At 43.0% G+C, this 21,877-nt stretch overlaps 1 protein-coding gene across 4 annotated transcripts in view; it reads left to right on the top strand.

The window, feature by feature from the left end:
• si:cabz01090165.1 (uncharacterized protein LOC100333421 homolog) overlaps nt 1-21,877 on the top strand; it is a 471,441-nt gene that overhangs the window by 433,768 nt on the left and 15,796 nt on the right. For all 4 annotated transcript variants that reach the window (XM_035995843.1, XM_031304122.2, XM_031304121.2 and 1 more), the window contains 3 exons: nt 7,847-8,030; nt 9,496-9,718; nt 11,630-11,930. In XM_035995843.1, coding sequence (XP_035851736.1) covers nt 7,847-8,030; nt 9,496-9,718; nt 11,630-11,754 — 532 coding nt within the window. In that variant the 3' untranslated portion in view covers nt 11,755-11,930. The remainder of the gene's footprint in view (nt 1-7,846; nt 8,031-9,495; nt 9,719-11,629; nt 11,931-21,877) is intronic.

The raw sequence follows: 21,877 nt of genomic DNA, 5'->3' as shown, positions 1-21,877 counted from the left end.
ATCTTGCGTGAAAGGTTTGCCTGGAACACACCAAGAATAAGACCCAGTTAGGGCGGCAACTAACTATTATTTTTATTGTCGATTAATCTGTTGATTATTTCATCGATTAATCGATCAGTTGTTTGGTCTCTAACGTGTCAGAAAATGGTGAAGAATGTCGGTAAGTGTTTCCCAAAGCCCAAGATGACGTCCACTGGCTAGTCCACACAGCATTCTGGGATGGGAGAAAAACATGCTCTGGTTTACTGGCATTTCTTTAAACCAATCACAATCATCTTGGGCGGCGCTAAGCGGCGTGCAGAGCCCCGGTGCAGCTAGAAAATAGCCTCGGGATGGAACTTGTTTTGGTGGAAAGTGTGCATGTTCAAAAGTAGTTTTAGTCGTGCAACAGAAAACTCAGATTGGACAGATAGTCTAGCTAGCTGTCTGGATTTACCCTGCAGAGATCTGAGGAGCAGTTAACCATAGTCCTCATACATCCACCGGAGGTTAGAATGGCAACACAAAGGAAGCGTTAGGTAACGGAAACGTGGAAAGTCGTGACTAATCAGCAGTGGATGTGACGATGTCAGGTCATGAGCCTGCCATACATGTGAAAATAGAAGTGTCTCCAGCTTTGAGAGATGTTTAGTAGGCTGGGTGAACTGATCAGGACAGAGACGTTTGTATTTACTACAGCCGGCAAAAGCAAAGAGACAAAAGTGGAAATGGACCGAATTGGAAAAAGATGGGTGGGCTGCTTCAGGTCGATACATTTCAATCATCTGTCCAGTACGGTGTTCACTGTCTCTGCATCACTGTCAGCTTCTGACCCCAAAACTGAAAAAAGCAATGTTTGTCTCTCCAACTTCCTTTCGTCATCTCTCTTCTTGTTCTTGCTTCTGTTATTTCTGTCTGTGTTGTGTCTCATCTTCGCCTCGTTTTTCTCCACTGTGACACTTTGTTTTCTCTCCCTCACATCCCTCTCCGTCTTTCTCTTTCCTGTCTACCCTCGTGGCCTCTTTCTCATCACTTTTGCTCACTGTCTTTTTCTTTGTCTTCTCTATTCCCCATATTTCCTCTCTTTCACTGGCGTCTCCCTCGCCTCCCCTCTTTAATCTCACTCTACCTTGTACCCTTCTGATTTTCAAGTTGGAAGTTGAAAGTGCTACATCATTCCGGAGCAGAAGAGACAAGGCTCTGTCTTTCCTCTCTGTGTATATTCTCTCCACTTCAATTTTGTACTCCAACTTCAATCTTTTGTGTTATTGGAAAGGTCCTCTGCCCTTAATTGTGTCAGATGTCTACTTCTCTTTGTCTCCAGGACAACCGTAACAGACGTCATTACAACCAGCAAAGCCGCAACATCAATACAAGGATCTAAACGTGTGTGAACGAGGACTATCATGTCTTAATTAGATAGAGACATGGCGAGACAGAACGATAAGGGACAGGGCTTCACTTTGCAGCAGCAGATTTACTTTAAAGGTTAACGTGGACTGGCAAACGTGACAATATCTGATTTAAAAAATACAGCATACAAAGATCAAAGTCAACACTTCAAGTAGCGGCGATAAGAATGGAACTTGAGTGACACCTTAAAAGGGCAAAATGAAATTCAACTTTAGATTAGATTAGATTCAACTTTATTGTCATTGCACAAGTGAGGACAACCAGTACAACAAAAATGCAGTTTAACATCTAAAACACAGAATGCAGTATGATCATGTTTACTCTCTGGATAACAAATAGGAAAAGAGCTGCAAAGGTGAATCGATTATTCAATTAGTTGTAAACTAGTAAATGAATCAGCAACTCTTTTGATAATAGATTAACCGGTTTGAGAACAAATTCTCTGATTGCAGCTTCTTAAATGTGAATATTTTCTAGTTTCTTCACTCCCTTGTGACGGTAAACTAAATATATTCATCACCAATCGTCATCTTGGGCTTGGGGAAACACTGATTGACATTGTTAACCATTTTCTGACATTTTATAGACCAAACAACGAATCCATTACTCCAGAAACTAATCGACTGATTAATCGACAATACCAGTAGTTGTTAGTTGCAGCCCTAGATAGTAGGGGTGGTACGGTTCACAAAATACACGGTTCGGTTCGTATCACGGTTTTAGGGTCACGTTTTTCGGTTCTGTACAGTTCTTGTTATTTTTTCTTTTAATCTTTAACACTCCAGAAATATACTTATATATACTATATGATTATATAGCTAAAATTAGCATATTGAATGCATGTTGCACAATACATGCACACAGTGGCAGTTATATCTATTGTTTTATTTCCGCTGTCATCATAGGTGACATGAAATCTAACATGTTCCCACACACCAGACTATATACGACGCTAGCACATCCTCCAACTCCGGGCAGCCTTCCTCATCTTTCCCACTTACCATTTCTGCATGTGACGTGACCTGCAGCACTCCACACTCCACCTGAGGAGCGGTTGGCTCGGTGCCTCTCAAAATCTGACGAAAATCTTTTAAACTGACCTTTGTTGATCAAAAAAACAGACAGATTCAGCAACTGTATGGCCTATTTCTCGCTTAAAATGTTTTCAGAAACACTTTTCGGTGAACTATTTTCGTAAAATACAAGATCGTATTCAGAACGAGACGGCATTAGAGTCTGTTTTGAAATTCGGGAGCAGCAAGAACCATGTGACGCGTTCGTCCAATCAGCTGCCATGTGTTGCGTTCGTCACGCTCCTCCCCCTCGTCGTTTATATACTGTCTATGGTCGTTTCCAGTAAGTGTTTTAACATAGGTGTCGAAAGTGGGCACTATGGCAGGAAGTGGTTAGTGCACATTAACAGTGTACTGACGAACCGTGCGACGCACACACGCTCCGTACCACCCCTACTAGATAGGATTCATCAAACACAAGATCATTTGAGATGAACTGAAATAGAATGAAACACCAACATGTAAAGGTCCTTTTGTGAGCTCGATCTTTTTGCATTTAACATATAACTGCATGTAACATTGTGCAATCAAAGTGAAATGTTGCTCTGCTGAAATGCAGCTTTTATTCTATTAACTCAATTTTCTATGCAATCAGACTGTTCAACCAATCACAACATGCAACGGCACATCTACAAGGGAAACATAACTGCAACAGATCAACTTATTGTTTGCTTCTGGCACTTTTAAAAGGTTAATATCAAACACACTTATTGGCAGTTCAGACCCAGTTAACAGTGAAATGAGAACACATGTTAACGATTGTGCACATGTGCCCTCCGGTCAGTGATGGAAATGACTTCTACATGATTTGATCCTGGACCAGCTGATTGTTTGCCACAGTCTCTGTAAATACATTCCAGCAGACCTACAGATTCTGAATGCAGCACAAACGCACAATCTCACAATGTTAACGACAGTGAGAAATAATGTGTGCATATGCCCCGTGATCGGGATCCGCTCCAAAATTGAATGGATTCTTCCTCGGCGCATTCTTCACCCTTCCACCAAGTTTCATGAAAATCCGGCTAGTAGTTTTTCTGTAATCCAGCAAACAAACAAACCAACCAAAAAACGAACAAACCAAGCCGAAAACACAACCTCCTTGGCCAAGGTAACGCCACCTCAAAATTTAAAAACAGATTTCTTATCTCTTACCTAAAATGCTATTTAAAAAAAAAAACACTCCCAGAGGTTGTTTGTTCAAGCAGCAGTTACCTATATTGACGTTTTTAATGACAGCGTCCTCTAGTGGCTGTAGTAATTATGATGGAAACAAAGCAGGACGTAAAGACACCAAGTATAAGAGCACCAGATTTCTGCATAAGGAGGCAGTCAGGGGCAGTAGACTTTTACCCGGGAGAGCAGGGTTCACGTCCCATTTAAAAATAAAAGCAGGACGCATGGATAGCTCACCTGGTAGAGCGCGCGGCCATATATAGAGGTTTACTCCTCGACGCAGCGGCTCTTTTGCTGCATGTCACCCCCCCTCTCTCTCTCCCATTTCATGTCTTCAGCTGTCCTATAGAAACAAAGGCCTAAAATGCCCCAAAAATAATCTTAAAAAGCAAACGGCGAGTTGTTTTTTAACTTTTAATGTCACGTTCAATGTCACGTGTGTAACCTCAAGTGAAGTAGTCTATATCCACAACGTTCCACATCTGGGATTGCCCCATTGCTGCCGGAAATTCTGCCAGATGTCCCTCTTTTTGGCCGGATGTCCGCTACCTTCCTCTTTCTTTGTGTTGGCGTTTTAACCTCTGGTGGATTTCTGAGGACTATGGTTAACTGCTCCTCAGATCTCTGCAGGGTAAATCCAGACAGCTAGCTAGACTATCTGTCCAATCTGAGTTTTCTGTTGCACGACTAAAACTTTTGAACGTACACACGTTCCACCAAAACAAGTTCCTTCCCGAGGCTATTTTGCAGAGGCACCGTGGCTCCGTCCGGCGCTTAGCACCACCCAAAGAAATGCCAATAAACCAGAGCACGTTTTTCTCCCTTCCGGGAATGCTGTTTGGACTAGCCAGACCCTCCTCCGCAGCACTGTGGAGGAAGGTCTGGCAATGAGAGACTACAAGTGAAGTAACTTCTGATTTGAACCCAAACCAAAACATTTTTTTTAAAGTTAAACAATTAGTTTTGGTGCCTTAACATAACCAAACTGCGACCGTTTCCCAACGTTAACGACATTTTTAAAATGGCGACCATTAACATTACATTCTCTGTAGATAAAGTGTCTTAAATATATTTATTTATAAAAAGAATTTATACATAGGACCAGTTGTACTTGCTGCTGGCAAGGTTCCATGTTTACAGTAACTCTGTAAAGCTGAATTGTTTCGAGCAAAGCTCTGAGATTGCCATGGTCGGGAGGTTCAATTCCCCACAGCCAGTAGTGGTAAAAGGTTGGGTTTTTTTTTCTAAAAGTTTAGTAAACAATGGACGAACCAACCCATCCAGCACAGCATTAATACGAGAAATAGTTTGTCAAATAGTTTTTTCCCAAGTTTTGTTATTCTCAAATTTATTGCATGAGGAAGAAATTACTTGGACATTTCATTGTGATGGGGAAGTCCATTTGTGTCGCAGTTCAGTCCCTTCATTCTATCTGGTTCAATACACACACACACACAGCCGCAAACCTTTCCTGTCCTCCTCTAGCACGGAATAATAGTCAGTCACAGTGAACACTGAAATTGATTTCTGCTCCTGTGGTTAAGCTCTGTGCCTGGTATTACTGTAGCATCAATATGGGGCTTTCAAGGAAATGCTGTACAGAAAAAAATTACAAAATCGTAACAATGTTCCAATAAGTTAATGTGACAGAGTGCAGAGTTTACTCCTAGGGTTTAGCGTGTTTGCGAATGAAAATGATGGCTTTTGACACCCACGAAAAGCGCCATGATGACAAAAAAAGTCTTCTACACAACAACACGTGTATGCCAGGGATTCTAAAAAAATCTAAAATTTCAAAATCAAAAGTATTTTGTTCTAGGTCTTAATCATTTTAAACGGGCCTTTTTTTTCCCTACGTGCATGTAATGCCTCTAATGCTCATTGAAATGTGTTTTTTCGCTTGTCTGAATATAATTTGCTGTATATGTACAGATCATTATTACTGTGTAACTTATGCAATTTGAATACATTTATTTACTCTGCAAGGACTTTTGTGACTCTGCATTTTGTAGTACTTTTATGTCGTGATATAGGTCTTAAATTTCATTCATAATTGTCTTAAAAAGTCTTAAATTTGACTTGGTAGAACCTGCAGAAACCCTGCTATGCAACAAAACAATCTAAACTACATGGTGCATTTACTAGCTTTCAACCACATCTCATGCTTCTTTCTCCATCCGTCCACTGACTCCCAGTCGATGACGTTTTGTCCCCTTCCCGGTCGATGCCGTGACGTTTTTTGGTCTGGTGGTCACAGACAGAAATGGGCTTCATTGAGAGTGAGAACATAAAGCTAACCAACCACAGGAAGCAATCTGAAAGATGAAGAAGGGGGCCTGAACTGTCACTCTTAATGTATCTCCAACTAATATAAACACTAAAAAAAGAGTATGGAGTATCACAGAAGTTGCAGCTGGTTCTCTGACCTATTGTGACTTTTAAAAACTGCCTTTTCTTAACTGGACTACGCAGAATGAGTGGTGGTAAAGAAGGCCATTCTTTAAAGAAGAAAGAACAATAGAACATTGTATACATTAACTTTAAATGTAATTATTACTGTATAATAATTAGTGACCGGAATATGCAGTCCCTCCAGAAAAACGCGATTATGCGATCACATAATTCAATGCATAATCAGCCAAAGTCCTCATATTTATGCAGGGGCCGCATTTTTTCAAATACGCTGCACTTTCGCCGCATAAATTGCCGATTTCCGCGCAAAATATGCGGGGCTTGCATGATTTCATAGTCCCCGCATTTTCGTTGCAAAAAAGTCACATGTATCTTAGCAGAAAGTTGAAAAATGTTACGTTTACTTCACACAAGAGCAGCCATTTTCCCCTGTTGCCATGGGAACGTTATGAAGTGACGTTATGAAGTGACGTTATGAAGTGACGTAATTACGTGACGTGAACATCATCGAAAAGCTGCAAACCCCGCGATGAAGCCATGATGAAACCGCAGTTTTTGCAAGTTCCCGCAATTTTTGCAAGTTCCCACAATTTCATTGCATAAAATTGCATAAATATCCCGCATATTCCATCGCATTTTTTAAGAAAACGTGCCGCATAATCAAGGATTTTTTCCCGCAACAATCACAAAACAACTCCGCATTTTTTTGGAAGGACTGAATATGGGAACCATGTGTATATATTGTGCTTGTTTATAGCTCATTTCACCTATAATGCAAGGTAGGGCGTCACGGGGTCTGACAAGAATCATTGTCTATTTATGCACCTGGGTCACCTACATGGCCAAAGCTAGAGAAGGGGTGAGTCTGGGTTCTTACATTTCCTGTTGACTGCAAATTTCACTTCATTACTGTACTCTATGCTGCTGTTGTCAGTAATGCCTGGCCCATATCTCAAAACCGGAAATCTTGCGCTATTAAACGTGACTTTAGAGGATACAAACATGATGAAAACTGAAAAACCGCGCTCCCCAGGCTGGGCTTCCTAGGGCAGATCCTGTTGGGATAGTCTTCCGAACCATCAACGAAATCCGGGCTTGACTGACCGTTGGGGTCTGGGGACTGGAGTGGGGAATCGGCTTGGTTCTTGTTTGGTTTGTACCCCCAGCTTGTAAAATACTGAGACTTGGTCAGTGGCTTCAGTGTCGGATACCGGCGCCAATATCCCCCTTCAGCGTCTGTATGGAACACACCGGGCAGAGCAGCAGCTCAACCACGGGGCTGTAAGATGACGTAGTGTTAAGAGCAACAACGGTAGAGAGTAGTATGAAAGACCCAAAATCCACATAGGGAGGAAGGTTGGGGAGGTGGATGGGTCAAACAACACCCCGTCTACCATCTTTTCCCAAACCTAACTGTCCCGTTCTTGTGCTGCATGTCAGTTAAACGTACGTCCCGACCCAGAGCAACAAATAGTGACACCAAGAGTCCTGACCCAGAGCGTCAAAATATGACGCTAAAGGAGACTTTTTGCATCAGTAACAAACGCCAAAAGGCACCAGACCAAGCGTCACGTTTTGACGCGATGGGAGTGAGAATGCAAACGGTTCTAAAGCTGAAATAAGACACTCAGGAAGAAATTAATTATTGTTTCTCTCTCCACCACCTGAACCCCTCTACTGCAAATAATCTCCTAATCAGATCACACAAAAAAAGAGTAAAATGTCTTGTCTCTGCCAATCAGATCCAAAAAAAAAGCCTAAAATGACCTTGTCTCTGTCTTCCTCTCATTCAGGATGATCCCAGCCAACCACAAGTACTTCCTGCTGAGTGACCTGGCGTCTTCGCGGGACTACGAGCTGTGTGTCTTGGCCGTCTACGACGACGGCATCACCGCCCTGACAGGCACCAAGCTGGTGGGCTGTGTGTCCTTCGCCACGGAGACGGAGTATGGACGCTGTCACTCCATACGAGACCAGGTGAGTGTGTTACGCCTGTATCAGCCTGAAAACGCACAGAGCTCAACAGCAGGAATTGGGATAAACACTTTATTTTAGAGGACCCGGAGAAGCTTAAATCAGACTGTTCTCAAGAACCTTTTGTACATATACCTACCAAAAGTAATGCACTGTAATTGGTAGGGCTGTCCTTGACTAAAGAAATTCTTAGTCGACTAACTCATATGATTTTATCCATTAGTTGCTTCAATCAACAGATCTGTAAAATCTGAGTTTCTCCACAAAGAATCGTGCAAAAGCACAACTTTAAATCATATGTACCAGAAATGTGCTCAGAAGTTACCTGGAAATAAATCATTCAGCATTAAAAAGCATGAAAATGACTAAAGAAATCTTATGCCGGCCTTACACCAAACAACTTTTTTAAGGGATTTCACTGTTGCAGACAAATATCTAATATATGTGAATGAAATCCTGAGAGAGCTAGAGTCGGGGCGCACTCCCATCATCTCAATTGCTTGATGTAAGCTCATAAAACTTGGTCTGACATGTCCCGTGAAGCCGAGCTATTTGAACTTCTGTTCATACCAGCTGCGATCAGGCTGCAGCGATCGTTTTCGACGTCTCCTCTATTTCTTCTGCGAGCCGCGAGCAAATGTGTCAAGTAATCACATACAGTACAGGAAGGCCACAGTGCAGCCGGATACTTGACAGAAATAAAACACATTTCAAAATAAAACAAGGTCTTGACTTCTCAGCTGTGTCTACAGTAGAGCCACACCGATATATATCGGCCGATATATCGGAATATCGGAATTTTAAATCACGAAATATTTGTATCGATGTTGGCCTTAAAAATCCTTCATCTTTCGGGCTCTAGTCTACAGCGAGACACGCAATCAGGTACACGGAAAGAGAGACCGACGGACGGACAGAGAGAGAGGAACACACATACACACACATAGAGAGAGATGTGCGTCTAGTATGAATGGCCAGGCGCACGATCAGGCACGAAGCTACGCTTGACGGCTATTGGCGGCGCTTCAGCGTGCGGTTTTCGTATAATATCAAACAAATCCCGTTGATGTGAATATAAATATTGCTTAAAAGGTCTGGCTACACCGCCTATCTATTCTGGGATAGAGTAAAAAAGTGCTCTGGCTTGTTTGTATTTCTTTAAACCAATCACAAGCATCCTGGGCGGACGATAGTGGAGATAGTGAGGGGGGAAGGACTGATGATAAAGCCCATACATAAATATTATGATAATAACCCATCCCAGCAATGTTCATCCATTGATCAGTGTAATTTTATATTTTTCTGCTGCTTGTATTTCTGCTTGTTCTTTGCTGTGCATCTGCATATTTTTTTTTTTTATCCAGAAATGTATTTTTACTATTGAGCCAGACTCAAAGAGCCACTGAAAAAAGCTGGTAAATCGTCGGATCGGCTAACTGTCGGCATGCGTTTCGATCTCTCTCTCCAGTTCCTGGGAGGTACCATGATCATCATCATCGGAGGGATCATCGTCGCCTCCGTCCTCGTCTTCATCTTCATCCTCCTGATGAAGTACAAACTGCACAGCAACCACTACAAGCAGAAAGCCGCGGCGCGCCACGCCAACGTCTGCTCCCAGACCAACGGAGGAGGAGGAGGAGGAGGAGCCAACGTGCTCGCCGGGCCTCCGTCCTCCTCCTCGGCAGGGCAAGGTAACTTTTTTTTATTTTATTTTTTTTTTATTTTCTTCATTGTACAATAGTGATACAAACAATCAAGGCATAATGTGTTTGTACATTTGTCAAAAAAAAGTGTTGAGGTAGAGGCAATATATACAACAAAACATAACAAATAAAGAACATAAACATACTTTTTAGTCAAGTAGGGAATGTAAGTCCAACAAATAAAAGAGTCTCTTGGCGTTTTCCTTTGTCATGCATTGAAGAGATGCAGCAAAAAGCTTAAGCTCATTTTTCCAACCGTTGATGTGGTGTTTGACCTTTAAATACTTACACCTATGAACAAAATGTTTACAATGTTCAATCAAGTTATCTATCAAGAACTCTAAATTCTTATCTGTTAAAAATATTCCAGCTTTAATTGACATTTCATTTAATAGGTGCAGCAGTTAATGTGGTAGCCTGGTCCTACCAGACTCTGGTCCATTTCATTTGTACAGAGACTCTGGCCACTCTCCATTGACAAGTGTTAACTTCCTTGAAGGCGGGTACTCTGTTGAAGTTTAAAACTATTGGATCTGCCCAGAGCCACTCTGGTAGCCTAGCTCCGCCCTCCTACGTACTGTCTGGTAGGACCAGGCTAACAAGAGGGGAGACGACAACAACTATCGGCTTAGCATCGCTAGCGTTCACCTCAGCCAACTCCTTCCCCGCTAAAGGAGTGAGCTGGAAAATCAAACTTTTCCCGAACCCCGTGGGGAGGAGGGCCACAACATCATGGCCACCAACACAACTCAGCAAAGATTGTTCTTGCTCAGGCTTTAACTTCTGGATATTCAGCAGCGTTGCCACAACGGACCGAATGGCTTCGCTCGCACCTTTCTCCACCGCCATTACGGAACTACAACTCAAACTAGCTCATGACCTCAACGTCATCGTTCTCAGCCACTCCCTCTGTTCGCTGATTGGACCGCCAATTTGGTCGGAGAAAACCCGCGAATATGCCGCAAACCCAGACGTAGTACTGAAGGAAAATGAAAATTGAGTCGAATTACGTAGGAGGGCGGAGCCAGGCTAGTATACCTTTAGCTTGAAGCCTGCATTGAAAAGACAGCCACAAGTCATTAATCAGTTCACACTGCAAGAAAATATGTTCAACCGTCTCAATCGTATCGCTCTCACAGAAAACACAAGAATTACTTTCCCAATTTAATTTTACATGTAGGAAGTGATTCGATGGATAACTATCATTTCATATTTTAAATGTCGCTTCCTTGGCACTGCAGGAAAAACTGGACGGGGAAAAAGAAAAACATGCGACTTGTCTTTGTCATCTGCTCCTAATCATCTGCCTCCTCCATAATCAGTAGCTAACCAGAATCCCAATGTGCAAAACAAATGTTGGTCAATCCTCCTGGTCAGTAAAAGGTGTACATTCATGGAACTGTTCATCCACGGAACTTAAATCAAACTAAAACAGAACTAAAAGTGTTTAACACACAAGCCAAATTATGGCTTAACCTTTACTGTTGTCCTCGGGTCAAATTTGACCCATTTTCAAAAAGTTTCTATATCAGAAATTTGGGTTTCTTTCAAACTAATTGTCCAAAAAAATAACGTGGATGGTTCCATACAACGCTCTTAACAAGTTAAATAAATAATCAGTCCACTTCTTTCATTGAATGTGGGTGTCTTATTCAATTGTATAGCATTTGAAGAAAAAGCAATTGATAAAGGAACTTTGAAAAAAGTGACAAACGTCAAAAACATGTTAATAGTAAACATCGGGGAAAGCCAAAAAAGTGTCGAAAAAGACGACCAAAACATTGATAAAGGTTTTTCATGTAAAATTTTGACTCAGAAAAACAAAAAGTTGCAGGTCGACGGGAAGACAACATGAGGGTTAAATTAACAATATAATAACAAAATGATGTTGTCTCCTAGGCGGAGGCGCTAATAAAAACTGCCAACCGTCATCTTCAGCGGAGGGCATGGGAGGAGCTTCTCTTCGAGGGACGACCGTAGTGGACTTAAATCCCACCCGCGACGACGACGCCATCTCCCAATAACACACAACAAAAAAACTCTGTCACACCCACAACTCACCAATCTCTGAGCCCAAACCAATACTCCACCTGCCCACCCCCCCACCTCCACCCCTCACCCCCTCTTTTTTGGATTTGTTTCGTTGCTGGTGCCTGGAGCCAAACTCCGCTTCACGCCGAGGAGCGGCCCCTGTCATGTGGTGAGTAGCTGTTGTCAGGCAAGTACAGGGTGAGGGAGGCGGGGAGCAGTTTTGGCTAGTTTAAGACCGACGCAGTTGTCAATTTCCCGTCCTGCGCCCACGTCGTTTAAATAGCAAATGCACCTGCGCCCATCTGTGCGCCCATGGGCGTGCTGGTCTTAGAGGGAGGTGTGTTCAGGTGCATTCTTGGCGTATTGCTATCTTGAGGCAGCGGGAAGTGATCGCGCCATTGACCAACAAAAACCTGGTCTAAAGTCAATAGCGCAGCATTTCATTGTAAAAAAAAACAGCGCATTAGTAAAATGCATCTAGGCTCGTGCACAGCGCGTGCACACTATGCTTGTTACACACACAGGGACGCGCAGCAGCACACACACGAAGAAGATTACAATTAAAAATATTATGGTGCAAATCCGCCATCATAATAGCAATGCTCCAAGGTCCAAATGCCCCTGGCTTTTAAAGGGAATGGGAGATGATCTCTGATTGGTTTATTGCATGTTACGGCCAAAACACACCTCTGATTCATGAAGAAACTAAGTACAACCCTTTTGAACCATGCTCCCGGCACACCGACCCTTTTTTCCGCCGTCAAACTAGCAAAAGTGGATTTGGACATGCCCTAAACGCACCTGCGCCAGGCACTTCACACCGTGCGCTTAGATCGTTAAAATAGGGCCCTTGATCACAATATCAGAATCATAGTTAGTTTCTTTTTCCGACTCTTTCAAAGTATTTTCAGGTGCAGTTTTCCTCAGGTGATAGGGTTAGGTTTAGGGGACTGGAGCGCTTGGCGTGCTCACAGACACATAACTTGTACATTCACATTTTCGCTGCTGCCATAAGTAGTGAATCCAGTTAAATATGGTACACAGAAGTGCAGCCAGAGAGACGGGGAAGGAGAGGCAAGAGAGAGAGAGAGAGAGAGAGAGAGAGAGAGAGTTTCATCTGAAGTTTGTTTGTAATTGAAACCTGAAACCGACGGGCGCTGAGAGAGAGAGAAAGTGACAGGCAGTGGGCTGCTTTAGTAAACCATGTGGACAAAGTTCATTCAGCCTGCTTGGCTGAGCACCAACTAAACACTCTTCCATTAACAGCACGCTTTAATGAACAGTCACTCACCTGGATAACACACACACACACACACACACAAACGTTCTCACACACACCTGGGTGTTGCAGGTACGCAACGCTGCAACCACGGGTTGAATGGATCAGGCACTCACCATTAAATTACAATGTGCAAAAAGCATACAGTATACACACAGAGACACACACACACACCCACACACAGACACACACACACACACACACGCGCACACACACACACACACACACACACACACACAGACCACACATACACACACACACACACACACACAGTTTTAGCCGGAAACGTCCCCTTGCAGATTTGTTTTATGTTCATATGGTCTGTAAACATTAGTAACTACTTTCTTTCTAGCTATAGGTCAGGGGTCTGCAACCGGCCGCTCTGGAAAAGTTATATGAAAATCTGTAATGTACTGTACTTAAATACAAATGTTTATCTACTTGTACTTTACTTTAGAGCTTAGATCAGGCCCAAAAAACCAAACCCGACCCTACCCAAGCCCGTGCACGTTGTGTCCAAGCCCGGGCCGGGCTTGGACACAACTGTAATTATGAGCCCGAGCCCGATTTAAACCCGACAATTTTGTAATACGTGGGCCGTTATAACTGACATTCTCAACTACAATTCAGAGTTGTTTGAACTACAGAAATCTGTTCAGAATTATCTTAATGAATACCGGTAATGCAACAAGGATGAAACCTCGACCCTAGCTCCCCTCAGCCAAATAGTGTGGGTAACAGATCAAGGCAGCAACATAGTCAAAGCCCTGGAACCATATAGGAGACTTTCTGGTCTCCATCACCTAATTGGCCGACAACAGTGCTGCAGAGGGGGGAGACGCGATGTAGCCCAGTTTATCTCACACTCAAGTCAGGTCAGGACATCCACCCAGAGCTACGGGAGAAGCTGGAGAAGCATAGCTTGCTCCCCACCGAATAAGGCTAATAAATTAATGATTAAAAAAACGCAAATGCTTGTTTAAGGGCCCGGCCGGATCATAGCGGCGTAAAATGTCGGGCTCGGGCTCATAATTACAGTTAATGTTTCAGGCTTGGACACAACGTGCACGGGCCCGGTTCGGGTTCGGGCTTGGGCAGCGAATCTAAACTCTACTTTACTTGAGTCTTTTCTTTTCATGCCACGGACGCGGCAACAGTGTTGTTGTCATTACTTAGAATTCCTCATGGGGGCGACAGAAACTACGCACTATAGCTTTAATAAACATTATATAGGGAATAGTGAGTAAGTGAATGAGGGAACGGTTTCGAACACAAGCTACTGTCTTTGTTTGTGTTTCTCCAAATTCCCATCAGCCCCTCTGTCCACCCTTTCACCACACACTATGGGAAATTTAAATATGTTTTGGTGGGTGAAGCTGCGTTGTAAAGTGATGCAGCAGATTTTTCTTTTCTTCTCTCCTTCTTCTTCTTGTTGTTCTCTCTCTCTCTGTTCTCTTGTATCTGCTCTCCATGATCCCTCCCGATATAAGATTTAAGAGTTGTAAAATAAAGTAATGATTAAAAAAACGCAAATGCTTGTTTAAGGGCCCGGCCCGATCATAGCGGTGTAAAATGTCGGGCTCGGGCTCATAATTACAGTTAATGTGTCGGGCCGGGCTTGGACACAACGTGCACGGGCCCGGCTCGGGCAGAGAATCTAAACTCTACTTTACTTGAGTCTTTTCTTTTCATGCCACTTTCTACTTCTACTCCACTACATTCATCTGGCAGCTTTAGTTACTTTACACATTAAGATGAGTAAAGTATGGAGGATCAACCTGCACACCATGAACGAACTTGGCAGTGTCTGCGACACCGCCCTCTCCATTAGGCAGGGTGATGCGGAGCTTGGCAGGGTAGAGGAGAGCCGGCTTGTATCCACACTGGTAGAGCGATGAACGCCCATGAACGTTTTGTACTTGGCACGCTGTTTCAAGAGGTCCGGGCTGTAGTCATCGTAGAGGTGGATCTTGTGGCCATTATAGAGCAGCGAGCCTCGTTTGCGAGCCTCGCGTATAACCAGGTCCTTGATTTAAAAAAGGTATCCGTATGATAACAGTATGATAACAGGTCGTGGTCGCCCGTCTGGAGCAGGTTTGGGTGCAAGGCTTCTATGAGCTCGGTCCAGCTCAGGGAGAGAGCCAAGCACCTTCGTGCCAAAGACGTCCACAAGTAGTTGGGAGAAGAAAACAGACAAACGAGTGCCTTCAGTGCCCTCAGGTAGGCCGATTATTCTTATGTTTTGCCGTCTGCTGCGACCCTCCAGGTCAGCCACCTTGGTCTTAAGAGACTCGTTATCACGCTGCATGGCAGAGCACACTTTCTCCAGTTGTTGGAGGCGGTGATTAGTGTCTGTGCAGCCTGGTCGCACAGAATTCCGTGAAATGATCACGAATTGTTAACATTGCATTACGTGGTGGTGGCACGGAATGTGTGAAAAATCCGTGTGGCCACCACGGAAAACAATGCCAATGTAAAGTCAATGAGAAGATGACCTAGCATTAAGAGCGACTATGGTAGCGAGTACTATATAAGGCCGAAATTCCGCGTAAGGAGGTTGGTTGGGGGGGTGGATGGGTCAAACACAAGACTTTCATCCAGGAGACCGGGGTTCGTGTCCCACATGTCAAGTTTCCTAAAGTTGCTTTCTTCTTTTCTGTCCCGTTCTTCCCGCGTGTCATGGAACCGTAAGCCCACCCACGACCTTTTCCTGAACCCAACCGTCCCGTTCTTTCCGCGTCACGGAACCGTAAGCCCAACCACGACCTTTTCCTTAACTTAAGGGGCCGTGTTTATTGAACGGAATTCTTCCGTGGGCCCATCACGTAATTTTCGGCGAACCATGTTCATTTCACGGAATTCTTCCGTGGGCCCATCACAAAATGCTTTGCGATTCCGTGAAACTGCCACAGATTTTGAGTTAAGGGGCCGTGTTCATTTCATGGAATTCTGTGAGATCAGGTTGGTCTGTGGCATATCTTTCAATAAAGAAATTTGTTGCCCATGGTCTGCGACCTTGGTGTGTAGAGTGTCCAGTGTGGAAGTCAGTGAATCAAACGATGATTTGAAGCGCCATTCTATGTTCCTCCAGTAGTGAGCTAATCTCCGCCATGCTAATGCTAGCCGCCGACGACGACGCAGGATTGCTCTTGTCTGGTTTGCTCTTAAGTTTGGACATTGTGAAATTGCCAGTATGGTCAACACTTGTTTTTAAAACCTGTTGCAAAAGAGTAGACTGAAAGCTTGGTTGTGGGAGCGAGCTGCGCACGCATCTACTCGGCACGCTGCATTTCCGGAAGTCCCCCAAAGTTGCAGATTTTCAACCCTTCTGAAGCGCGTCATCCAACTGGAGTTTTACCGGCGGATAAACACAGACCTCCAGGTACTGGAGACATTCATCTGCATTTACGGCAGAACAGAAAATCTGCAGACTTTCCCTTAAGTTACCAGCTAGCGGTAGCTAGCTAACTTGGTTATATTTTTCAAAACAAATCTAGTTGTAGTCTTGCAATGTGTGACCCTGTGATGCAAGATCTCCAGTCTTTAGACATTATGACAGTCTTTAACGTTTTATTGTGCCAGTTGATATCGCGATGATGATACAAAAAAAAACTATATATTGTGCAGCCCTAATGTTTGAGGTTATTACTTGAACACAGACCATTTGATATGATTTCTTCTACACATTTTCACTTTTATTCTCTCTTGAGAAACCCCGAACGTGGCTCTGTTTGGACTTTATTTGACAATGAAACCAAAACACAAAGGCTTTCTCACTGTATCACTTTAATTACTTTCTCTCCCTACCTTGGGCATCTTCTGGATTACTTCCTGTTGCCTCTTCCTCCCGATACAAACACGTTTTGTTGTCTCGGTGTCTCCCTTTAGTCATTTGTTTGATTTTAATGAGTTGTTTTGTTGTGATGCCTTCCTTCTCTTCTCCTCGTCCTTTCATATCGGACTTTAAGGTTGTTTTGTTTGTCTCTTATCCTCCGCCATAGCTTTTTCTCTTTATCTTGTGATATTTCTGGTACCAATTTCACTCTCAAATTGCGATGTATGCCTTATCGCTGGGTATCTATCAAAGCTCAGGAGGATTTTCTCCCCTTCACACAATGTATGAGCCTCTTCTTTTCCTTTTTTATCTCTGTGAATTCTGTGCAGTTTGATGGATTGAGTGTGATACTGACGCTGTCGGGGCACATTAGCGGCTCCTTTCACTGTTTAACTAAACCGCAGAGCAAGTCGTTTATGCCTGCGGTGTGAACAGACACATACGGGCTCATTCATATTACAGGCAACATGACAGAAACATGACGGAACATGATCTTTTCTGTATCACGAGGTTCTGCAGAAACCTGGCTCACATAGTTTCTGTCAGTATTCAGAGGTCTGCTCCTTTTAAAATGAATAATTCCACGTTGTTCCTTCGGATTGACAGTCACAATGCGAGTTACAATTCTCTCTGCGGAGGAGGCTCGATGGTGTTTTGAGCCCCCCAACGTCTCCTTCCAGGCACTGCTGCAACCGTTGACTTCAAGGCACCTAACCCTAACCATTGCTTAATCCTAGTCCAGACAGCGCTGCCTGGAAGGAGACGTTGGGGGCTTAAAACACAGATAAACGCAGAGGAGGGTCTGGCTGGTCCACACAGCATTCCTGGAGGGGAGAAAAACGTGCTCTGATTTATTGGCAATTCTTTTTTCTTTTCTTTTTTCATTATTTTTTTTGTTTACTGTAAGAAAGCAGACAAAGCTGCAGGGAACAATAATGTGATAATGTACAGAGTCAGAATACAGTTACAAAAAAATCCAAATCCAACATCATACCATACCATCTTCCGACTACACCTCGGATAAAAAAAAAAAAAAAAAAGAAATTCTTGAACCTGCACTTTCATATGCCTCTTTGTAGCTTTGCCTATTTAAAGCTAATGTACTTGCACTTACTACTTGTAGTCTGGAGTTTGAACCTTCACAGTTGAAAGCACTTAATTGTAAGTCACTTTGGATAAAAGCAAATGACATGTAATGTAATACCAGCAGGGCATCAATCTAGTAGTAGTAGTAGTAGTAGTAGTAGTAGTTGTAGCAGCACCAGTTATGCTTGTAACCAACTTCTTGTTGTTATAGTAGTGGCAACAACAGTTGCAGTTGTAAGAATGGCATTAAATCTAACTGAATCTTCACAGACTTTAATGAGTTCTTTACAGAGAAGCCATTAGTGTATTATCGCCGCAACACAGCAGCCATGATTGGGAAAAGTGATTTTAGAATTTGTTCAGAATTCATTAGAGTTAAACCATTCGGACAACCATTTCCCCCTTCTTTTTTTCACGTTTTCTATACAATTGTACATAGCGCAACAGTGCTGCCATGTACACAAATACACAGCACAACATACATTACATACACAAATATCTTCTACCCACTCCCCACCCTCCCCAATCCCCACGCATCCTCACAACCTATTGGCATTTCTTTAAACCAATCGCAATCAAAGTCTTGGGTGGCGCTAAGCGCCGGATAGAGCCACTGTGCCTCTGCAAAATAGCCTGGGGAAGGAACTTGTTTTGGTGGAATGTGTGTACGTTAAAAAGTAGTTTTAGTCGTGCAACAGAAACCTCAGATTGGACAGATAGTCTAGCTAGCTGTCTGGATTTACCCTGCAGAGATCTGAGGAGCAGTTAACCATAGTCCTCAGAAATCCACCGGAGTTTAGAACGGCAACACAAAGAAAGAGGAAGGTAAAGGGACATCCGGCCGAAAAATGAGGGACATCCGGCCGGACCAATCCTGGAAGTGGGACATTGTCGAAATACTCTACAATTCTGTTAACAAGAAATCTTATTTGAACATTATGTTATATGAATGTCCGTTACATTCAATCCCTTACTAAATGAGTTATTACAAAGCTAACTAAGACTATCAGCTCCACACAACTCGAATGAAGATAATGACCTCCTGAAGAGTCCATCATGTTTGTTTTATCCTCCGTGTCCTCCTTGGCTACTAGCAACTGTGTGGGGGGTGCGAGATCATGAAGACTTCTCATCAGACTGATGTGGACGTGGCGACAGTGTTGTTGTCAGCCCCTCTGTCCTGTCCACCCTTTCACCACACACTATGGGGAAATTTAAATGTGTTTTGGTGGGTGAAGCTGCGTTAAGTTGTAAAGTGATGCAGCAGATTTTTCTTTTCTTCTCTCCTTCTTCTTGTTGTTCTCTCTCTCTCTGTTCTCTTGTATCTGCCCTCCATGATCCCTCCCAATATAAGATTTAAGAGTTGACTGAAAGCACTTGAATAAGCATAAAATAATGCACAACAACACTGATTGGCTGGTTATTATTATTGGGTAACACTTTACTTGAAGGTATCGACATAATCGTGACATGACATTGTCATAACTATGACATGTGTTACGACCCCCCCCACACACACACACACACTCTTCCCACTCCCAAACATGGCCAGGACAAAGAATTGCAAAGTAGCAGTTTCTATTTTATTCGGAGATGAGGTCCCAACACAACACACAAAACAACTCTAGAGACAATCTAAAACTTTCCTAAACCAAAACACAATGTAAAGAGAAGACAAAGCTCAAACCTAGGCTTCTGATATCAAAACAGGAGAATAAGGGAACAAACAAAAAGGACTTCTCACTCCTACCAAACTGCTACTAGCAATATAAGACAAAGAAAAATGTATTCACAGCTAAAACAAAATGGCTGAAGGATAACAAAATCCAAGAGCTCAAAACAACCATTGTCACTGAAGGCTGTTTACACTACTCACAACAACTTGAAACACAAGACACAGATTTGTCATGAACGTGTCATAATAATAATATGTTATAAACAAGTCATAAACGTCATTAAGTGTCATTCGGTTTTTGTCATGACAAGTTGACATTGTTTGAGTTGTCTTGATTATGACAACTTGACATTAATCAAAGTGACATTACCAGAAGTTGTCTTGGTCATGACAAGTTGACATTAAATTTGTTTGGGATGTCTTTGTAACGACAACTTGACATTAACCAGGATGACATTACCAGAAGTTGTCTTGGTCATCTTTGGATTGTCCTTATTAAGACAACTTGACATTAAACAGGATGACATTATGTCAAGTTGTCATGACAAAGACATCCTCTGGTAATGTCACTTTGATTAATGTCAAGTTGTCTTAATCAAGACAACCCAAACAATGTCAACTTGTCATGAGAAAAACCAAATGACACTTAATGACAGAAGTCCTAAACGTTTATGACTTGTTTATAACGTTTATGACACGTTCATGACAGTGTCATGTCACGATTATGTCGATACCTTCAAGTAAAGTGTTACCTATTATTGTACAAAAATATGAGAACGACAAACCTCATCACAAAATGCATAAGTCTGAATGTCCTTCTGACCCAGGGAGACAGAAAATGCATCAAATAGTTTCCTTAGAACAAGATTGTCTTAAGAAAGTAGAATATGGTCCCCCTCTATCTGCCGTTTCTCTCTTCCTTACTGTCCTTTTTCTCTATCTCCCCGTTTGTTTTTTTGCATCTCTCTTCCCTTTTTTGGTCATTTCTTTCTCCAGTCAGTCATTCATCCATCATGCACTATCACGCTGTTCCTCTAAAGTATTACAGCACTCTTTTTATCTCCTCATCATATTGTCCCCTTTTTTTTTTACTTCCTGTAATAACACATCTCCCGTATAAAAGCACAGTTTGTCACGCATGTATGCATACACATACTCATGCAGAAGCACCCTTCTTTTTTTTCTGATGGAAGCAATCTCAGCAGCCCCCGCTGGCCCTTAGGCCATTTGTTGTGGGTTTAATATCTACCGCACACACACACACTCACACACACACACACACACACATAAACATACTCACAATCCTAGGCAATCTCAATGTGCCTGCTTTCTCTCCAATCCATATAAACTGGGCTGGTGTTTGTTGATTCACCGCTCCTCAAAATGCCATCAGTGCCCTCTCCCACACACACACACACACACACACACACACACACACACAGACAGAAGGGATGGCAGTCCACCACTTAGAGGAACAGTTCACCCGAAGACAATATCAATTGTATATAGTTCTCACCTCCCTTGGCTCCCTACGTTTTCTATCGAATGGCGTTAAGGAGAGCACAGCGCCCGAAAAATATGAAAGCATGTCAGTTCACGCAGACTTTGACCGTGGCCAAACGAAGGAAGTGTCGTATGCATGTGCGTACCAGTAAACACGCACGCACACAACAAATTCCTTCACGGGAGAGTAATTGGGGAATGCTTTGTTTACCAGTAGTTTAGCGGAAATTGTTGTTTGGATTTTTGTAGTCTGCATCAATCATTTACCGGATGTAATCGCTGCCGGATGTTCCTTGCCAAAAGTCGTTCGTTTTGAGAGAAAGAAAAAAAACTTTGAGCTAGCAAGATACACGCTGAAAAATGGCAAGTTTTGAAGAAAATTTGGATGGTGCAACAAGGCAGGCCTGCTTGGATCTTTCAGGGAATGATTGTAAAGATTTACAAAGAATATGTTCATGGCGTTTCCTCTCTAACTGGGACGTTTTGGGACCGATTGGTGGGATTGCTGTGGGCGAAGTACACACAGAGATACACTGGTAATGTATCCTGGTAATGTATCCAGCTAATTTAAATAGCTGACATTACTGTATTGTGTCAACAGTAAACTTCATTGAATATTGTATGTGGCGTTTTCTTTTGCGGGGTGCAAATGTTCCACCAGAACAAGTTCCTTCCTGAGACTATTTAGCAGAGCCACCGTCGCTGCGTCCAGAGCTTAGCGCCGCCCAAGACGATTGG

The sequence above is a fragment of the Sander lucioperca genome, chromosome 20, assembly GCF_008315115.2.
Source record: "Sander lucioperca isolate FBNREF2018 chromosome 20, SLUC_FBN_1.2, whole genome shotgun sequence".
Lineage (NCBI taxonomy): Eukaryota > Metazoa > Chordata > Actinopteri > Perciformes > Percidae > Sander > Sander lucioperca.
Note: the sequence above shows the minus strand (reverse complement) of the source record. Positions and strands in the feature narration are given on the sequence as shown.